Source organism: Onychomys torridus, chromosome 1, assembly GCF_903995425.1.
Source record: "Onychomys torridus chromosome 1, mOncTor1.1, whole genome shotgun sequence".
Taxonomy (NCBI): domain Eukaryota; kingdom Metazoa; phylum Chordata; class Mammalia; order Rodentia; family Cricetidae; genus Onychomys; species Onychomys torridus.
The window spans coordinates 129,302,624-129,324,017 of record NC_050443.1 but is presented as its reverse complement, the minus strand read 5'-3'; the positions used below and the strand labels follow the sequence as shown (position 1 = coordinate 129,324,017).

At 42.5% G+C, this 21,394-nt stretch overlaps 1 protein-coding gene across 9 annotated transcripts in view; it reads right to left on the bottom strand.

Moving 5' to 3' along the window:
- Positions 1–1,922: 1,922 nt before the first annotated feature.
- Cpsf7 (cleavage and polyadenylation specific factor 7) overlaps positions 1,923–21,394 on the bottom strand; it is a 21,966-nt gene continuing 2,494 nt past the window's right edge. For 2 of the 9 annotated variants that reach the window (XM_036205306.1, XM_036205337.1), the window contains exons 3-10: positions 17,010–17,228; positions 16,091–16,194; positions 15,547–15,719; positions 12,534–12,948; positions 11,044–11,162; positions 9,600–9,768; positions 8,694–8,861; positions 1,923–3,927 (exon numbers count right to left, since the gene is read on the bottom strand). In XM_036205306.1, the coding sequence (XP_036061199.1) occupies positions 8,699–8,861; positions 9,600–9,768; positions 11,044–11,162; positions 12,534–12,948; positions 15,547–15,719; positions 16,091–16,194; positions 17,010–17,228 (1,362 nt within the window). In that variant the 3' untranslated portion in view covers positions 1,923–3,927; positions 8,694–8,698. Of the gene's footprint in view, positions 3,928–8,693; positions 8,862–9,599; positions 9,769–11,043; positions 11,163–12,533; positions 12,949–15,546; positions 15,720–16,090; positions 16,195–16,674; positions 16,752–16,812; positions 16,879–17,009; positions 17,229–21,394 lie in introns of those variants that run through there. The other 7 variants (XR_004946473.1, XM_036205338.1, XM_036205323.1 and 4 more) reach the window with 7 other exon arrangements.

Below are 21,394 nucleotides of genomic sequence, written 5' to 3'. Positions count from 1 at the left end.
CACACTTATGTGGAAACTTAGTCCACTGGTTCCCATGGTGGCTCCTTATTCTTCATGCTGCTGGAGCCACTTGAATAGTCATGCATAAGAGAAACCAAGGCAGTGACTGGATGTGGTGGTAAACCTTAGTCCCAACCACTTTGGAAGCAGGGGTGAGAGGGACACAGCTTTGAGACTAGCCTGGGGCCCCATCTCAAGAGTGAGCTCTAGAAGCTTTAATGTAGACCACAGCATTTTACTGTGACCATGAAGCAAACACTGTAATAAATACGTTTTTACAATTTTTTTAAAAATGGGGATGTGTGTCTCATGTTTACAGGTAGTTGCAAACTCCCTAGTGCTGGGGCTATAGGTATACCACTCTATCTGGCCTGAATTGACTGTTTTTCTTGAGACAGGGGTTCTTTACTTAGTCCAGCATGACCTTGAACTGTCCTTCTGCTTTATTCTTCTCAGTGCTGAAATTATCTGGTCCAGGGAGTTAATGTGGCTAAAAGCTGTACTTGTAAGAGTGAGGCAAGCTACTTTACAGACCTGGAGACACCAATGTTCTGAGACAGTACAAAGTCTCTGAGGGCATAAGAAGCACATGGCTGGATGTTAAATGGATGGATGGAGCAAACCTGGTACTCAGCAAGCATAGCAGGTAACTGACATGCACGTGACCATTGACCCCAATGTGAAAATACACATCTCAGTAGCCCATCCGAGGAATTTCCTTTTTTTCCCCCAATAGCAGTACATAGTATCATCTGGTCTGCAGTTTATCTTTCTGTCATGTAAGCCTACTCTTACTTCACTTAAAAAAAAAAGTGACTTAACTGAGCATGGTATACCCATATAACCCCAGCACTTTGGGAGATGAAGCAGAAGGATCAGGAGTTCATTGTCAGCCTAAGATATAAGAGACTGTCTTAAAAAACAAAAGGATTGGTGTGATGGTTCAGTGGGTTAAGGTGGCAAGCCTGACCAGAACTTGATTCCCCAGGAACCACATGATAAAAGAGAACAAAGTTTGCAAGTTGTCCTGACCTCCAGATAGGCCTATGTGCATGAAGACAGGCAGGCAGACACACATGCACTAATATGTGCATGTAAAAAAAAACAAAACACACAAAACAATCCAAGTGACTTTTATAGATGCATTCCTGACTTTTATGGATTTTGAATCTAATTCCTTCATTCAGGCTTAGATACTAAGTTTTAGGGACCAGCTCAACATCCGCATCTCAGTACTTAACCCCTCTTGTCATATTTGTCCAAATTCTTAAGATATGACTACTTTGCCAGTGGGCCTTTATCTCTGCTACTTTAAAAGGAGAGCTCTTCTGGAAATTCCTCAGTACTTCTAAGCTTTCTAGTTTCTACTTCTCATATTTAGATGGTAACTCTGTTCACAAAACACATTCATTGTGTGATTCCTAACACATATTTAATACGAAGGCAGAACAGCAATTATTCTAGTTTTGATGAGAGACTGAGGACATATTGCTTGCCTATAGTTAAGTAGATGGAGGACTAAGTACTAGCACCCAGGTGTTCATTTCAAACTGGATACCACCAGAACTCCACAGGGTAGGAAACACCATCTGCAAGTAAGACTGGAGAACGTGAGTGGTCAGGATGACCTGGGAGCTCTCTTTAACTCAGGGAAAGGACAAACCATGAGAGGCACAAGTAAAGGTTCAAATTTTATGTCTAGGGGGCTTACCATGTCAGCTACAGCGGTGGAGAAACGACTGCCTGTTACCAAGTTAGTTAAGAACCTGAAGTTTCCCTACATCACACAGTATCTGCATCAGTCCACACCCATGCCCCAGACACCTCAACAAATCTATTCAATGCAGAATCCGTAAACAGCTCACACCCCATTTATTATTTAAAAATATTTTGTTACAAAAGGAAAAAAATACAATGCAGTATAAAAGATTGACATCGTCATCAAGTTTATTACACAATTTTCAACCTATCAGAAAGACAAACAAATCACCGACAACAGGGGGACGGGGCCTTGACCTTTTGAGGGCTGGGATTCTTTTTTTTTTTTTTTCTCCTTTTGCTATGAGGAATAAAACTAAAAATTCTGTCATTGAGTAAAAATAAAACACAAATGGGGAGAAAATAATTCTCCAGGTAAACAGCTTTTCTGATATTCTATATATTGTTTTTCCTTAACTGTCACTTTACTTGGTTTTCTCTACATTTTAAAAAGACACCCCAAGTTGCTTTCAAGAATAAGCACATCACTTAACACTTGGCCAATTGGGCAGGGTGTCATGTTCTGAAGTGGAATAGGGATTGGCTTGGAGGACAGGAAGATAAGCTACAACCTATAGCCTCTGTCCCAAGGGAATGTGCCTCTCCAACCCTGGGGATGCTCCCTCAGTGATTGAAGGGGTCTATTAGAAGTGTGCTGGGAAGAGAGGAAGGATCCAATTCAGTCTCTCTCCTGAGTCTGATGGGTATCCAATGACCAACCCTATGCCTCACACAACAAGTCTCATCTCACATGCCATGTCTCTTTTCACATTAGATGTCATAGACCCTGCAGATGCATGCAGAAGGAACATCACCCTATGGTACTCCAGGACTGTGGCTGCCTCCTGTAGGAGCAACCTATCACAATCTGGATGCTGAGAAAAGCAATTCCATTTGCCTGTGCAGAAAACAGCCATGAGTGTGCTGGCCCTTAGAACTCTGAGCTGAGTTCACTTAAGTCAGGCTCCATTTCTTCTCTGCTCTTTGTCAAAGGCAGGAAGTACCTCCAGGCCAAGTGAGTGTGTGTGTGTGTGTGGGGGGGGGGGGGTATTATAGTCAAAGGATAAAGAAAACCAACAAAAACACCACATTTGTGACTTTATCTGCCTACTAGTGCTGAGTTATCCCACAATAAGTCAAAGTATGTACCGTGGGGATGCAAGCCCATGCTTACATCAAACCTGAAAAAGAAGAGCCCATGCAAGTAGGCCACATCCTGCTCAAATTGCTTCCTTCCCCACACTCCTGGTACTTAATTAACTAGGGGCCTCATTACTGAAGTCCCATGACATCCCTATGTCCCAAAGGCAATACCTTCCTCTAAAACAAGGAAGCAGCCTTCTTGGGGGAAGGATTCCATGTTAAATGGAAAGCCTCAGGGAGAGGGAACACCTAAGAGCTGGTTATTGCAACAGACAACCGAGCCTGAAGCAGCAAATGGTGGTAACTGGTTTGGCTAGGCCTCCAGGAGAAAGCAACCTCCTGGGTTTTGCTTCTGAGGGGCAAGTCCACTGAGGAGTCAGATAGCAAGGAGTCACAAGGAGTCAGCCCTCTAGAAGGCCAGGGAAATAAACCGTCAATATGTGAGAAGAGAAAACCCAGAACAGCAGCTTGTCACAAGGTAGTTTCTGTTCTCATGGTCCCTCCTCAAAGGGCTAGGAAGGTAAAGGAGTTGAACAAAGAAGTGGTATGTTAGCAGGGTTTGGACCCTCTTGCCCCCACCAAATCTAGTACCGAGGGCAGAACCCTGGGCATTTTTGGCACACCCAGTCACTCTCCTAAGATCCCACAAAGAGGATCCATTTTCTCTGGGAAGGAAGTTTTCTCAGTAACCTCACCACTGACTGCTCCTGGGGAATCAGAAACTCAGGTTTCCTTGGACAAAGCACCATTCTCTATGGAGACTAGGGGCTGGACATGTTGCTGTCCTCCTGTCTGCCCCCATTCTCTACCCCATCAAGTCTTTAGGTTCTTCCCCCCTGGCAAACAGGAGGTGTGGGATTGGGAAGGCTGCCGAGCCATCTTCAATCCTGTAGGGCAGAGGGTATTGCCTGGAGGAAGTTAGGGGTTTGGAAGAGGGGAAAGGGGTGGAGCGGCCTCCGTCCTTTAGTCCTGATCAAGGTGAGGAGATGCAAGTCCATTAAAAACAATTTGCTTCCACCCAGACTCCTGTAATGAAAGCACCAGAAGAGAAGAAAACACCAGTTAGAGGCCACTCTCTTATCAGTAAGGGCTTATTTATGAGACACACTGGCATTTCCTGAAATCACAACTTAAGTCAGAATGTAGGCAGAGATTGCAAGCTTAGCAAAGTAGAATAAAGTGGACTGTCTGGCATCGAGTAATGTGAGGAAATGGGTGGAGAGAACATAATGAATAGAGATTAAGAATAACCAACATGGTGACATCTTTAAGGTTAAGAGGAAAACACAGACAATAGAATGAAGTCTCTGAGAGCACTTTTGAGAATATTTTATCAGGGAAAGGCTGGGAATTACTATTTCAAGAACAGTTGCTGCAAGGAAACACAGCTTTAGAAAGTTCACTATGAGCAAGTCATAGCTTACCTTAAGGGGAAGAAAAAAAAAAAGAGAGAGAGGAAAGAAAAAGAAAAGGGAGAAATAATATTAAGAAAAAAAGTGTGTATACAACCAAATCCACCGATTCCCAAAACACCCCAAAGGCACCAGCAGGAAGCATGCACTCCCATAGCAAACTCCTCAGTATCTGTTTTCTTTCAAAGCAGCCCTGGTTAGAACAGACTTCAAAACCAAAAAACATACACACTCACACACCCCAACCAAAAAGCCACAAACCAAACCAAAATACAGATTCCAAACAGTGTGCTTATGCATATGCACACAGATACACAGCAACAGAGCCTTTTCAGGCTGTACTGAATAAAATGCAAGTGATTTTAAGACTTTTCCCAGATAACAGTTGTGATGAGGACCCAAAAGTACAGGAACATTAACTAGGGAATGACTTGGCCAAGCCAAAACTAGAGCAGAGATGGAATAAGAAAACAGTAGAAGTCATCACCAAAAACATCTGACAGCCTGTTTAGAACCTTTACACCCAATAGGAAGAAGAGTCTGCTAGGCCACTTGCCATACTGCTAACCTTAAGATCCCTAGCAAACCTGAAACATGCAGATGGTAGTATGGTCACTTGATGATAAAAAAACAGAAGCAACAGTCAGAAGGAAAGGGGAGAATTAAATTCAGTAAATTTAGTAAATTCAATTTACTGACCTGAACCTAGAACTGCAGCCATACATAAATGCTAACTCTTTATATAAAAGTAACTTTGTAAAGAAGCCTCACAAATTTTGTAAGAGCCATCCAAAAAGACATATACACACAAAAGACATCTGCGTGCCGCCTCATCCTTCTATCCTTGGGCTGGCACTATCTTAGCCTGCTGAGAATCTGTATCATCTTCTTGCTGACATCTCTAAACATACATGCAAGTATTTGTCCTTTTTTCTATAAAGAAAAAAACTAAAGCTCTTAGTGCCTTCTTTGTTTCCTAAAATTCAGGCTCCTGAACATTGTTTTCTCCAGACAGGGTTCCACTGTGTGGCTTAGGTTGCTTTGAAATTATGATTCTCCAACCTTAGTCCTCCAAGTGCTGGGATTATAGGCATGTACCATCATAATTGGCTGAATCTTTAAGCCAATTTCTGTTCAAACTTGAACAGAAAGCCCAGTTTTCAATGGATCAGGAGGATATGGATGAAGTGAGAAACACCCTAAAATAATGGACAGTAATTATAGAGAACTGAAGACACAGACCATTTAGAACACCCTCAAACTCCAAAGCATACGCATGCATGTCCTGAAGGAAAGGCATTTTTTGTGACCTGTCCTTACAGAATGAGATGCAGAGGGTAACTGGTTCGTCAAGGGAACTGGTGCTGGCAGCAGTGCCTGAATGCAGACAGAAGCCAAAGATCCATCACTTTAGTTGGCTCATCAGCCTCAAGCCCCAGAGCTGGGGCCCTCTCCTGAGGAACAGAAGAGGATGTTGCTGTTCTACTGATGCCTCTGCACAAAACATACCTTTCCTGACCAAGGAACACATGTTCACAGCATAGAAATACAACTATCTTTTAAAGAAAAGATGCTGTAAATGCTGTTCAAATAGCATGGAGGATTAAGTTCTTTACAGAGAGACATGTAGATCACTTCCCCAACATGAAACCCTTCTAAGCTACAATTTAGTAAATGAAGATAGGAAATTACAGATGATTTTTTCCCCTCTTTTTAAAATGTCTGATTCACCTGTACATATATGTAGAGAGCTGCGTGTAGCCGCACCCTAAAGATGGCGCTGGCTTCTACCCTCTGCCTTCCCGATGGCAAACACTCTTTATGGTAAACAGTTCCTTATTTGGCTATGGCTGGATTCGTGTGCTGCTGGCATATTCGTGAACCTGTGGACAGTGCCCACGTGGCTGCCTGGGGTTGGCAGCCCAGCCCTACTTAGGTGCTGGGAGAGGCTTGCCCCAGGAGAGAGAGACAATGCAACTAACCAAGGGTCTGATTAAACTGTATTAAGAAGAATCCCGGTGTTGCATCATCCTTGCTGGTCGAGGCGGGCGCAACACATATGTGTTAAGGGAACAGGAAAAGAAGTGATGTGGAAAACTTACCCAAGAGTGAGCTTTCCTCACTTCATCACAGGCCTGTACTAGTCAAATAAATGTTTTCCTATAACTACCAAAAGAGGACTTTCAGGTAGACCAATAAATCTTGCTGGCAATTTCACTGTCAAAAGATTGTTAAAGGAGCAAAGGCAGCAGGAATGTTCATATACAGTCATATATTCTGTTAAGCACACTGAATATGGATTAAGACTACAACTGCTGCTTTGCACAGACCAATTAACAGCTCCCTTCCTGATCACTTTGTTTTAGTTTTTCAAGACAGAGTCTCTCTGTGTAGCTCTGGCTGTCCTGGAACTCACTCTGTGGACCAGGCTGGCCTCCACAACTCAAGAGATCTGCCTGCCGCTAACTCCTGAGGGCTGGGATTAAAGGCGTGTGTCACTCCACCTCTCCCAGGTCACTCTTATCCCATCCATTTCCAAAGAACACATACTACATAATGGGAGGCGATGGCTCCCCCTCCCCCCACTAGGTCCTGCTAGGTAGCCCTGGCTGCCCTTGAACTTGTGGTTCTATCTAGGCTTCCTAAGTACCAGCATTACAAGTTTGATCACAACACCCAGTGCTGGTTGTTTTGGATTTCAAGTAAGTCTTCAATTGTGCTAGCTCAGAAGAGGTGATGCTGCTACTTACTGAAGGGAAAGAGTAGAACCAAGACATCCATGCCCACCTTGCCCAGCCCCAATGAGAAAAAAGGCCAAAGCCACTAGTAGGCTCCATCTTCATTAACCTGCATTTCCACAGGCCATGTATGTTATGTGAGCACCTTTCAAAACTCAATATGTTGCAAAAATCTAGAAAGACAAACACAGAACTCATTCAGAGCTAAACTGTTGGCTCTTATGCGAGTTATCCTACATTGTAGAATTCCATGAGATAAGTAAAGAACAAAGAAAGTATTGCCTGTTTGTTTTCTAAAGAGAGAAAGAAGGCAGGAGTTGGATTGTTTGGGAGGTGGGGAGGATCTAGGAGGAGATGAGAGAAGGGGAACCATGATCAGAATATACTGTGAAAAAAATTATTTAAAAAGACAAGATAAAAAGAAACAGACCGCTTAATAAAAAAGGACAGAAAAAGGTGTAGATTGAAAACATTAGTAATTTTTATCATTCCATTTACTTTCTGTGGAAGATGACAAAAACACTCTTAGCTATAAAACTGTTGAAGTAAAGTGCCAGGTTGTTTTTAATCCCAGTTTTCAAGAGTCAGAGACAGGAAGATCTTTGTGAGTTCAAGGCTAGACTGGTCTACATAATGAGCCTACGAAAGTCAAGACCATATAAAAGAAACCCCGTCTCAAAAAACTGAAAAAGTTAAGGTAGATAACGCCAACAACAAAGCAGAGGGCAAACACAAGGGAATGCTTTCCTGTCTGTTAGTAGACTGTACCTAGGCAGAACGTTCAGAAGGTTTGAGTTTACCATGACCTATGAAGATACACAAGTAAGGGTTTCCAGTTTCTGTCATCCAGTCATCCATAGTTAAGATCTACACAGCCTGCTCAACTATATTACTTCTCAACAATCAAGCAGACAGCAGACCAAACAGATCCTCTTAGCCATATTCTAGTCTATTTTATACATTTCCACACAATCCTTAGCAGCTTTCTTTCAGTTGGGATTGCAAAATGGTGGGATAAAACTCAGGAGTTACAGGCTCATCCTCCAAGATGGAGATGTTTCTGTGAATGAAAATCTAGAAGAGCAGAGCTGAGAGACAGGGAGCCTAAGTCCTGCTGACACAGTCCCCGAGCCAGACAATCCAATCTAACTTCAATTACCCACGCCAATTCCCCCACACCCCAGCTTTTAACAAAGTTTACTAAAAACAAAAATATCCTTCTATTATAGTTATTCATAGGGTCTCTAAAGCTATTAAAGGCTTTTCGGAATGGTTTTTCCTACTCTAAAACTCCAATTTTCAAAATCTTTTTAATGGATATCAATTCTTGAAGTCATGTTTCATGAAAACTAAGGCAACAATCTCTTCTGCCTTGGCCAGTTTTCCCTTTTACTTGAAAATTGGGATTAAAATGTAATAATGCTAGTAACAGTGGTTTTCATTTATTGAGAACTCGGGGGAGAGAGGAACATCTCTTTAACAAATCTTTCTTTTTGAGACAGGGTCTCACTTTGTAGTCCAGGTTGCCCTTCAACTCATGGCAATCCTCCTGCCTTGACCTCCCAATGCTGGGATTATGGGCATGAGCCACCACACCCATTTTATACTCAATCCATTGGTCAGGAACAGGGCTTCTTCCCACCTTTCTCAGTGGTGCCGGTCCCGTTCTCTATCCCGGTGTCTCTCATGCTCCCGGTTCCTCTCTTGGAAATAATCATCATGCCGATCTTCGTTATGAAGCAAGTCTCGGTGCCGCCTGCTGCTCTCCCGGGACCGGCTGGGTGACCTCTCCCTGGACCGATGTCTTTTCCTGTCAGAAAGATCCTTCAGTCTCAACTCAGAGGGCACCACATTCTTTCTACATGGGGTTTTATATCTTCCAGTGTTTGCTTAAAACATTCTTAGTTCTCTATCATGGGGATACTGTCTAAGGATCTTAGCTCTTTGAAGCCTAATCTTTATGGGGGAAATGGTTGACCGATTTATCAAGACCTTACTAATGTATTGGACAGGGTATTTAGAATTCTGTTAAGTATTATGATTTCATCTTTATAACAGGTCTGTAGGTAAGCACTAGGACTTTTCCCCTTAAGTTCTTGGAACGTTGCTAACTTCCATACTCAAGATGGTCAAACAGGTAGTTAGCAACAGAACTGAAATTCAAACCTAAGATTCAAAATCCCTATGTGTTCACTTAGTCCAATTCCCCCTTTTCCTTGATCCCATGGTGAAGACTGAACCTAGGGCCTCATAAATGCTAGGTAAGAAATCTTATCACTGAGCTACCTCCCCAGCATGGAAGTCTGTGTTCTTTGTTAGTATTTTTTTCCTAAATGAGGCCAATGATTCTACCAAAGACAGGTTCCAGACATTAACAATACTTAATTAATGAAATCATCTCATTAATTTCTTCTCCTTAAAGACGTGAATGTTAGGTCCCCTCTTTAATCTAGACCCTTATCAGATACCCTGGATTTCCTTCTTTTCCCAGCCAACCTGCAGGAGAGTATTGCTCGAGGCCTATCAGCCCCCAAGTCAATCAGCTCACCTGGAAGAGCTTCCACTGGCACCCACACTGTAGGACTTGGCCTCTATGCCATGAAGACAGTCCTTAAGAGAGGAGATGAGGACACGACAACGCTCATCGTTGGCGACTCGGGACTGTTTGATAACTGCAATGGCTGTGAGTAGTGTCTCAATGGCATCACTGTAATCCCCTGGTAGGATGGAGAGAAAGGCCAAAGATGAGGAAAGGCAGCAACGAAATTGGACCAAAAAGAGAATGCAGGAGGACACAAATTCTGAGTGACTGGCTATTTTAAAGGGCCATGGTAAAATGGACAAGGCAGACATAGCAGGTATAAAACTGAATGACAGTTACAGTACAGTTTAAAATCTGACATAGGCTAGTGGCTCTATAATCAGTGCACCCTTGTCCAAGGGCTACTTGACAACACTGATTAAAATAAACTGTCCTAGGGCTAGAGAGATGCTTAGCTGTTCAGATCACTTGTTGGTCTTGTAGAGAACCCAGGTTTGAGTTCCTGCACCTACGTGACAGCTCACAACCACCCATTAACTCCAGTTTTAGGTAATCCAATAGGCACCTGGGTCCCAAGGATGAATGTGATATATGTACATATACACATGCAAAACACACACACACACACACACACACACACACACACACACACACACACACCTGTCTAAAAAATAAACTGTTAAATAAACATTTGAGCCAACAATTCTAAAAATTTTCTGTTCATAGAACTGTGTATGTTTAACCATGTTTTAATAATATTGTTTGTTTTATCTTTGCTAGGACCTCGCTAGGCTACATAAATTAAGGAACAATGGCTCTACAGATTACTAGTTGTTAAAACTTATGAGGTAAGTTTGTAGGCAAATCAAGTGATCTATGTAAAGTGTTTGGCCTAGTGCCAGACACACAGTACAGCTCAACAGATATTAGAGGTAAGATACACTAATGACATAGGAAGTGAAAAGGTAATGCTGAGAGCAGGGCAAGCTAGCTAAGCATGTGATATGCCTTAGGATGGTAACCAATGGCCTTTCTAGAACAGGCCACCCACAGGCCACCAGCTCTGCCCAGATTTCTTAGTGTAACAAATCTGTTGTCATAGCACCATCTAGTTGAGGCACTACTTCTAAAACCCCAGAGCTTTTAATTCTACCTGTATGGAGTTACTACACAGACACAGGTCTAAAGATTACTTCTGAGATAAAGATCTCCCAAGATAGCAATTACATTCTACAATGTCTATTACTAATAGTGTAGGCACTGAGTTGTTCTCTACAGAGCAGGTTTAGACACATCACTGGAGCTTCCCCAAAGCCGAGAAACTAAGTCATACACTTCTTTTGAAGTGCTTATCTTCTGACATCTAACAGTGCTCCAACTTCAACTTTTCCCAATGGAAATGATAAAGGGGAAAATTTAAGCCTAAGGCAGCAAAGTAAGAGTTAATTACCTGCACTGGCTCCAGACACTGCTTTGGAAATGGCACTGCTGGAAATTGCTCTGTTTCGCTTCATTATCTCTTCAAATTCAGCTTCACTCACTGTAGAGGGTGGGGGGCCCGAATCTCGGCTGCAGAGAGATAATATTAGACTGCCACATCCTTTATTACTTTCACCATATTCTATAATACTGTTATTTAATTCTTCTCTAGGATATGTCTCAAATGGTTTAAGATTTATTTATTATGTATACAGTATTTTGTCTGCATGTATACCTGCAGGCCAGAAGAGGGCACCAGATCTCATTACAGATGGCTGTGAGCCACCATGTGGTTGCTGGGAATTGAACTCCGGACCTCTGGAAGAGCAGCCAATGCTCTTAACCTCTGAGCCATCTCCCCAGCCCTCATTTTTTTTCAAGGACAGGATTTATGTCACATATGTTCATAATTTTGGTTTGACACAAAAGTATTAATCACTGCAGTCATTTATGGCACCAAGTTTAATCAAGCTGCTTAAAGGGAGTTACGAAAGATATGATTTAGGTCAGGTAGTTAAGATGAAGACAGAAAACACTAACTAAAAAGCATTGATGGGCTGGAGAGGTGGCTCAGAGGTTAAGCGCACCGTTTGCTCTTCCAGAGGTCCTGAGTTCAATTCCCAGCAACCTCAGGGTTGCTCACAACCATCTATAATAAGATCTGGTGCCCTCTTCTGTATACATAATAAATAAATAAACTTAAAAAAAGAAAGAAAGAAATAAAGAAAGAAAGAAAGAAGAAAGAAGAAAGAAAATGCCCTACAGACTTGCCCACAAGCTGGTGGAGGCATTTAAAAAAAAAAAAGCATTGATGGAGTTGGGGGAACTAAATTAGCCAGTAAAGTGCCTGCCAGGTAAGCATGGGAACCTGAGTTCAAATGCCCAGAACCCACATAAAAATACCAGGAATGGTGGAACATGCTTATAATCTCAGTACTGGGAAAGTGGAGACAGGTGGATCCCTGGGGCTCACTAGCTAGCCAATTTATTCTACTTAAGAGAGCTCTAAGCCAATGAAAAACTGTTTCAAGCAAGGTGGACAACAAAATTGAGGATGACACCAAAGGTTGTCCTTTGGCTTCCATATTCTAGTACACAAAAGCACACATGTAGTTGCACACACGTGTACTTGCACATATAGGGATGTAAAACAAACCTCTGACAGATACTAATCTATGTCCCAAGACTCAACATCACAAGATTATAGAGGAAAAGTATTAGCATTCAGTACTAACTCATGTAAAACAAATGTCTAAAACACTGTCTACTTAACTCACTCTGTAGACCAGGCTGGCTTGCCTTTGCCTCTGGAATGTGTGTGCCACCACTGTCCAGCAAAATGCTGTCTAGAGGTCAATCTGGTCTACATAGTTAGAGCATGTCTCGAAAACAAACAAATAAATAAAGACACTGTCTACTCTACTATCCTGGCTCAAATCTGCAGGGAAATATAGTTTTTACCTGCCATGGTGGTTATAAGGTGTAGAGGCCTTCATGTAAGTATCTGGTGGAGGCCCCACTGTAGCATTTGGTGGGGGGAAGAAGGCTGGATTGAGGTGAAGGGCTGGTGGAATGGCCCCAGGGGGAGGTACAGCCAGATGAGGAGGTAATCGAGGAGGGGGGGGCATGAGATGCTGGTAGTGGATACCAGGAGGAGGAGGAGGGACACCAAAGCTTGAGGAGAGAGGTGGTGGGGGCGGAATTGGGGGGGGGGGCAGACCCATCAGGGGAAGGGCTGAAGGAGGACGGTTAAAGTAGGGCAACACGCTGGGGGGCTTATCCACACGAGCAGATGAGGGTACAAGGTTCTCAGAGGGAGTTGCCCGTCCATCAGCAGAATCACTAGAATCTCGGGAGTGGGCCCGTGGAGGTATTCCTGCAAAGCAAAACAGAGCTCATGTTACTACCCAGGCAGGCTTTGGACATAACAATAGGACCAGCTCATCCCTCAACAAGTCATCGGGCACCATACTGAAGAAGACAAGTGAAGCAGCAGAGAGAAGAAACAAATGCCTTTTCGCTGGCCTCAGTGGAAAGATAGAAGTATCTTGGTTATGACAACCCCCAAAAGCAACACGATTCAAAAGTCCTGTATGTCAAAGGATGCAGGGTCCTCAAAGTGCTTAGAATACATTTAACCCTTAAACTTGTTTCTTGTTTTCAAATACACACATTCCAAACAACCTATGAGAAAATGATATTGAAACACTCTCACCGATGTTCTGCTGGATTCTACCTGCCTTGAAATCCTACATCCCCCCAGATTTCAGAGACTCTTAAGGCTACCACAAGTTGACCTTTATTATGCTGTACTCTAGAAATGGTCTCTTGGTCATAGAACTCTGGTCAGAGAATTGAAAAAGTATGGGAAAAGTGGGAGACAGAGCCATTTTTCTATCTATATAATTTCATTGAAAGAGCTAGCTCAGCCTTCTTAAATTAGACCCCAAGAAATATGATAGTATAGCCTTGAGAGTCTTGCAGGCAGAAAGATGCTTAGCAAATATGGAGAAGAATGCTTTTTAAACTAGAACTTGCAGTCGGGGCCAATGCCCAAGAAAAGCCTATGGTGGGATCAACTACACTGACAACGACCTTGACTTCTTTACTCTGGGAAACTGCCAGCCTGACACAGGCCCTGTTCTTCATGTTTCAAACACATGACAATCTGTTCCTTTCTCAAGTTGTTAAAAACTGAAGAAGTTGTAAAGTAAGTGCAATCCTCTGTACAGTTAACCACGTTCTTAGGCACTGTTTCAATATTGACTTGTATATTTGGTTACAAGTCCTCAGAGAAGCAGCTATTTTTAAGCAGAGGAAAGTCCATCAGCTTTATGCTTTTCAGCAAAGTAACATGTACAAGGAAAAAGCTAAGAAGAGGTAGAAATACTACTCTCAATACAGCTGTAAAGAACAGCATCTTGGGAAAACCATGGGAGGGTGGAATTATACAAAGACTCTGAACCAGAAGGGACTTGAAAATGTGAGTTGTCAAGGAAGCTAAAAGTGTGTGCCTTTAAGCCAGGGCAATTGGAGCTCACACCTCATCCACCTAGCTGTCAATACAAAGGACAAAGACAACTGTTTCTATTAAAGAGGCTCTATTTCCACATGAAGGACATACCCCATTAATACAAGGAACTACTGTTTTAGAGCTTGGTATAAGCAGTGACAGCAGGTATGTGGTGACATGTTGCCCCCCCCCATATCCCTGAGTAGTGAAAGAAAAGGAGGCTGACCATTTCAGGCAGGGCCTTACAGGGTAGCTGCACCTTGTCAGGTCAGGGTAAGCCAAGATTGGTCCTCAGGTTTAGAAATCTGATTTCAATAATTCACCTGGGAGTAATCAGACCCCAGAAGAGTGAATTGTGCCAACAAAACTCATAAGAGACTGATACACAAACCAAACTAGTGATTTATTAGTTGATAATGCATTCTCTTCCCAGGGGGAAAGCCTCATTAGGAAACTAAGGTAGTATCAGAAGGTGGTTTGGTGAACAGAGTCAGATTAAAGAGAGTAAGATGAACTTAAAGGATCAAACTAAAATAGAATGCTGAACTTTTTAAAAATTGTTAAAATTTTATTATGTGTATGGGTAAATTGCCTGCATGTAGGTCTATGTACCGCACATAGGCAGGGCCCACTAAGGTCAGAAGAGGGCACTGGATTCCTTAGAACTGGAGTTAGAGACAGTTGTGGGTTTCAATGAGGGTACTGGGAATTGAAGCTGGGTCCCCTGGAAGAGCAGCTAGTCTCTTAACTGCTGTGAGCCATCTCTCCAGCCCCATATACCCCTCTAGACAGGGATTCCTTGTGTAGCCCTGGCTGTCCTGGAATTCCCTCTGTCGAGTAGGCTGGCCTCTACCTACCAAGTGTTGAGATTAAAAAACGTGCACCACCACTGCCAGGCTCCATTTTCTAAAAAAACCAATGTGATATACTTGCCAAACCAACTAAGTATTCAATAACTGTTTCCTTTCTCTAGGATAACAATGGAGAAATAATGCTTTATTTTTTTCCTAACACTTCTTTTGGTTCTTACAGAGCACTCCATATATATACTCATGATGAGATCACTTATCTTAATTACACTCTAGGGTGTCTGCTTTTCAAAAACTCAAGAGAATCACATCTTACTTAAAAAGCAAGCAAATTCATGGTGTGTCCATTTATGGAAGAAATAGAATTGACAGGAACTTTAATCATTTTTCAGTTCCGATGGGAAGGAGGTCCTAAGCAGTGAACTGACTCGTTCAAAGGGTTAAAAAGGTCAAAGGCAGAACCCACTGACAAGCTGAACCAGATTCCCAGGATTGTGCTGTTACACAATCTCTTAGGCCTATCCACTTATTGTACCAACAAGCCATACCCAACAGTACCTACCCTTCTCCCAAATACTCCACATCAGTCTGAGCCCACACCACACCACCAAGCCCACAACCTCCCCCCATCATACAGATGGTCTCCACGTACCCCCTCTTGGGACTCGGACGCACTCACGTTTCCGAGCCTGCGCCTCAAACTGTGATAAGTTCTGCCGGGTGGCCGGCCTCACATCCACTTTTTCTCCATTAAGAACTTTTCCTGGCAAGAGTTCTAGCAATTTGTGGACAGAATTTTCAGAGGCTACCACCACCTCAGCATACCTGGAGGAACCAAGTAAAAAGAAGAAAAATATTTAGACACTGGAAAAGGAACAAAAATTCTATTTGACAAAGGAAAAGGCATCTTGCTAAATTAAATATTCACACACACACACACACACACACACACACACACACACACACACACACACAGCAGTAAGAAGGTGCCACTCTATATACTTCCTTCTTCCCTTCAACAGACGGATGTTCAACTTCAATCTAGCTAGGTCCTTAATCTACTATGGCAGTTGGTCAAAACCAAAGTAGTAAGCTAGGCTGGGATGGAAGGGGGTTGGAATCCAAGTTCAAATATGTAACAGATCTGTTACCCTAACAGTCACAAATTAAAGTGGCTCCCCAAATCCAGACCTCACCCTTTAGACTGGCCATTTGCACGGTTCTCTGCAAATTTTAACTCCACCACATCATAGACTCCTATAGAGCGAATAACCTGGATCAGCTGCTGGTCTGTAGTCCACTGGGGCCGGCAAGATGGAAAAGGGAGAAATGTGAAGAGCTACATGCCTGATACCCACCCACCCAAATGTCCCAAGTCCTGTTCCCAAATCTAGTACTCCTGCCACAACCATAACCGCCCACAGGAAACCCCCAAAGCCCAGCATTATTTCAATCAGTGCAGGCTTTTCCCATTGTTCTGAACTCTAAACCCATCTAAGCCCAAAGCTCCTATGTTTGGAGATTAAGACTGAAATTTACTTTAATTTTGACTGACATGTAGGCTGGTTGATCATCAGATCAAACAGATTGCTAGCAACATTATACATGTGACAGGCTAGAGTTGACCATGCCAGGAACTTTCCCATCAGTATATACATCTCCTGATTTGGCATCCCCCACCACCAACCCAAAAACATGTCACACAGTTAACTTTTACAGAATAGTCAACACATATCCCAATACACTAGAGCTATCAAGGTCTTTGATCCCCATCACCCACCATTATCACAGGACCATCTAATGACCACCAAGAGTTCAAGGTGTTCACTCTGAAATCTCGTCCCATAGATGACCCTGCTAGACATAAAGCCCCAGGGTCAGGGGCAGTAATAAGATGGCAGAAAAGGCAACTACCCACTTAATCAATGCTTTCTTCGGCACCAGTACGTCCTCAGGATAGTTCTCTTTCAGAGATCAATCCAACCTGATCCCAGGAAAAAGAAATCCAACCCCATCAGAGCACAAAACAGTGCAACAGTGGTTTCTGAAAATGCCATCACCTCCCAGTGCTCTCCCTCCAGCCTACCCATAAGACTTTTGGTTATCCTTGCTTACCCAGGAGAAGCTGCCTACATAGACAGCTGCTCGTCTACTCCGCAGGCCACTATACGTATACAGGATTGCAGGGGTCTTGTTGTTTGGTTTGGGAGATGGCTCCTGGCGGACAGGAGGGGGTGGTTCAGTGCTACTGCTTCTATCATCTGAAGGCTGTGAGGTAGCCGTCAACACATCATCATACAGGTCAATCTGATCTGTATTGTTGAACTCCGAGTCCTAAAAGATGAGGAATTGACAATGGAGTCTTCAAACTTTTCAGTTTGTTTCTTCTGCTTCATTCTAGTTGACTTAGAACCTATAGTTAAATGCTTTGTAAAGCAATGTACAAGGCCTCCCTGTCCCACTCTAGGAAACAGGGTAAGAAAGAATTCCTGATTTGAAATTCTTAGTACTGCTTATGAAATTTCCAAGACTATTCATGGTGTGCAAATTTCTGTTAGCCTCCTGTGAGGATCAAAAAGCAAATGGTGAAGGGTTGGGGATTGAGCTCAGTGGTAGAGCGCTTGCCTAGCAAGCGCAAGGCCCTGGGTTCGATCCTCAGCTCCACATACCAAAAAAAAAAAAAAAAAGGCAAATGGTGAATAAGCAATGAATACATGTATTGCTGTCATCAATGAGGTCAGATTCAAAGACCACATCTAAAATATATTAATAAAAATGTATTTTCAATATAGGTTACATGTTAGTATTGTTTTTAATAAGAGTATATTTATTTAGAAATAGAAAGTAGGGGGAAAGAATGTTAAAGTGAGTAGGCAACAAAATGCGAACAAAACACTGAATTACCCTTTGGTTTATACAACTGATCCAGGGAAACTATCAAGCTCTTAGAATATAATCTCAGCTTTCTAATAACCATCTAAGAAACATTTAAAAAAAAAAAAAGGAGTAAAGGACTGGGGATATAGCTCAGGTATAGTAGAGTGCTTGCCTTGCACATAGAAGGCCCTGGGCTCAAGTCCTAGTACTTATGTGCCATATATCGGGTAGTTTGAGGTACAAAAAGGCCTTAAAACTGGGCATAGTGGCACATTTGCCCGTAATCCCGGCGTTTGGGAGGTAGAGGCAGATCATCAGCAGTTCACCACTGGCTTCACACAGAGTTTGAGAGCAGCATGGGCTGCATCAGACCATCCTGAAAAAGCCAATGCCAATGAGATGACTCAGTGGATGAGTTCAATTACCAGGACCCACATGGTAGGAAAAAAGTCTTGTCCTCTGATCTCAACACACTTGCCATATATAAAACAAATGTAAAAATAAGTAAATCACCCAAATCCCCAACAAACAAATCCCCTCCTCCCCAAAAAGACTTGATGACTCCATCCTGTTCAATGCTCTAATCCTCAGAAACCACTATACTTAGCTTTCCATATCTGTCAGTTTCCCATCCAGCTAAATATCAGCCGAAAACATCCTTTAAAAAGCTTTTTAAGATGGGGGCAGAAGAGATAGCTCAGTGGTTAAGAACAATGGCCACTCTTCCAGAGGACCTGGATTTGATTCCCAGCACTCACTGGCAGCTCACAACCCCAATCCCAGGGGATCAGATGCCCTCCCCAGCCTCTGAAGGCAATGTACATACATGGTGTATAGACATGCATGCAGGCAAAACACTCATATGCATAAGAATAAATGAAAAGAAATTAAAACTGCAAATGGCAAGGCCTGTATTCAACCATTAGCAAAGTTGAAATAATCATCATCATCTAGAGACATTTTTTACAGCATGGGAAAGAATGCATAAAGACTGCGTATGCACAAATACCTCCAAGTGGTTCTGAACATGCTAGGTAAAGTATCTACCACTGAACTATATCTTTGATTTTTTTTTTTTTTTTTAAATTTTGAGACAGGGTCTGGCTAAGTTATTACGATTGGTCTTGAACTTGCAATCCCTTTTTGCCTCAGCCTCCTCAGTACAGGCTCATAACAGTTTTTTAAAAAAAAAGATTTAAGTACCTGACTGGGCAGTGGTGGAACACACCTTTAATCCCAGCACTCGGGAGGCAGAGGCAGGAGGATCTCTGTGAGTACGAGGCCAGCCTGGACTACAGAGTGAGTTCCAGGAAAGGCACAAAGCTACACAGAGAAACCCTGTTTCGAAAAACCAAAATAAAAAAAAAAAAAGATTTAAGTACCTGAATATTTGTTACAGAGGAATATTCTGAGACCAATTCCCCCAAGGATATTAAGAACAACTATGCCTCCCATGAAGGCTTTTTAAAGGGAAAAAAAAAAAAGATTTTCAAATGAAACTTAAAAAGACAATAATAACAGTATTTTATATAGCCAGGCGGCGGTGGTGGCGCACGCCTTTAATCCCAGCACTTGGGAGGCAGAGGCAGGTGGATCTCTGTGAGTTCAATGCCAGCCTGGGCTACTGAGTGAGTTCCAGGAAAGGCGAAACCTTGTCTCAAAAAAAACAAAAACCAAAGCCCAAACAATATTTTATATATTCAATGCCAGAAAACTAGGATTCCTTTTATGAAGTATCTGTGATTCTGAGATGCATCTAAAAATTGTAAGACAGACATCATCACCAAAAACTGGATTAAAACTAGATTAAAAAAAAAAGTAAACCAATAGGAAGATTTCAACTTGGAGAGTAAACACATCAGTGGAAACCTTTTCATACTGTTATCTTAAAGGCAATCAATGGACTCTTTCAAAATCTCTAAAAGAACAAAGAGGCTCAATCCTGGAGGACCTTGTTTCTGTAGATAACCACTTCAGAAAGAAAATCCAATGAATTTGAATATTCCAAGTTTCAATGGTCTATCTGAACCTCAGTTAATCCAAAAAAAAAAAAAAAAGCTAGCAATAGCTGGACATGGTGGCACATGACTTCATCTTTCAGGAGGCAGAGGCAGGTGGATCTCTGAGACTAGTCTACAGTGAGTTCCAGGACAGCCTGGGTTACAGAAAACTCTGTCTCGAAAAACCAAAACAAAAAAGTCCACTTATCCTACAAAAGAAGTAAAAAAAAAAACACATACCCACATTTTATAGGCAGCAATGCTAAAATGTTTATTGTAAGAAGTTTAAATTGGAAATATGCATTCAACACTGAATAAGTATCTCAGCAAGATTTTGTGTTCGAGAGACACACACACAGGGCTAGTTATATCATGAAACTTCCTATTAGGAATTTGATTTTGCCCTTTAATGTGCTCAATGTTCCTAACTTCTAGCCCATTCTTGGTATCAACCCAATGAACTAACTAACTTGGGTATATCTTTCTCAGTGCAACCATCTTGACTATTAGTTACTTTTTCTTCCATTTTTAGAAGGGCACATCAATTTGGGGTCTCACAATCTCCACAGTTCTCCTCTCACACCTCTTCCCCATCACTGTTGCCCATTACTCTGCACTGTCACTATCCATTTTGTTATTTTACAACTTTTGTTGTTGCTGGGAGAAGGGAGGGGGGATTCTAACAGTTTCACATCGTGGCCAAGCTGGCCTCCAATTTGTAGTAATACTGCCTCAGTCTTTAGAGCACTGGGATTATAAATGTTAATCACCACACCCAACTAATATCATTACTGCTTTCTTTCTTTCTTTCTTCTTTTTGGTTTTCCAAGACAGGGTTTCTCTGTGTAGCTTTGAGCCTTTCCTGGAATTCACTTGGTAGACCAGGCTGGCCTTGAACTCAGAGATCCGCCTGGCTCTGCCTACAAGTGCCGGGATTAAAGGCATGCGCCACCATCGCCCAGCCTAAAAGGGGGGCGGGGAGATAGTGTTTTTTTTCCCTCTTTAAGAGTTATTTGTTTATTATGGGCGCCAGATCTCACTACAGATGGTTGTGAGCCACCATGTGGTTGCTGGGAATTGAACTCAGGACCTCTGGAATAGTAGTCGGTGCTCTTAACCTCTGAGCCATCTCTCCAGCCCATCACTACTACTTTTAGCCACTAGGAATGGCACCAATTTTTGATCACAGGGATTTACTCCCACTCCCCCAACAACTCACTAGCTCTGGCAGTGCTCAGTAGACAGAAGTATTTCAAATCCCTCTTGATAAAAAACCAAGCATACTATTAAACCCATCACAGCATGAGAAGGAACAAATGGAAAACTTAGCAGAGTGGCAGTTCTCAGTCACTGTTTTAGTTTTTCCCTGTCCAGCAGAGCAGTGTGAGTCCCAGGGCTCCCAATGCAACATCAATAAAGTATCTCTGCAAAAGGTGTTTGCAGTACAGCCTGCCAGAGATCAGAAGCAAATACAGGGTTCCATGTAGTAATTGTGCTAATTTTCCTTTGGGAACAAAGTGCTCTTGAGCAAGTTGTATGCAGGACTAGCTTGGGGCAAGTCAGTAATTGTTTCAAGATGTTCAACAACCCAGTTTATACTGATTGCTTTCCATCTAAGCCAAC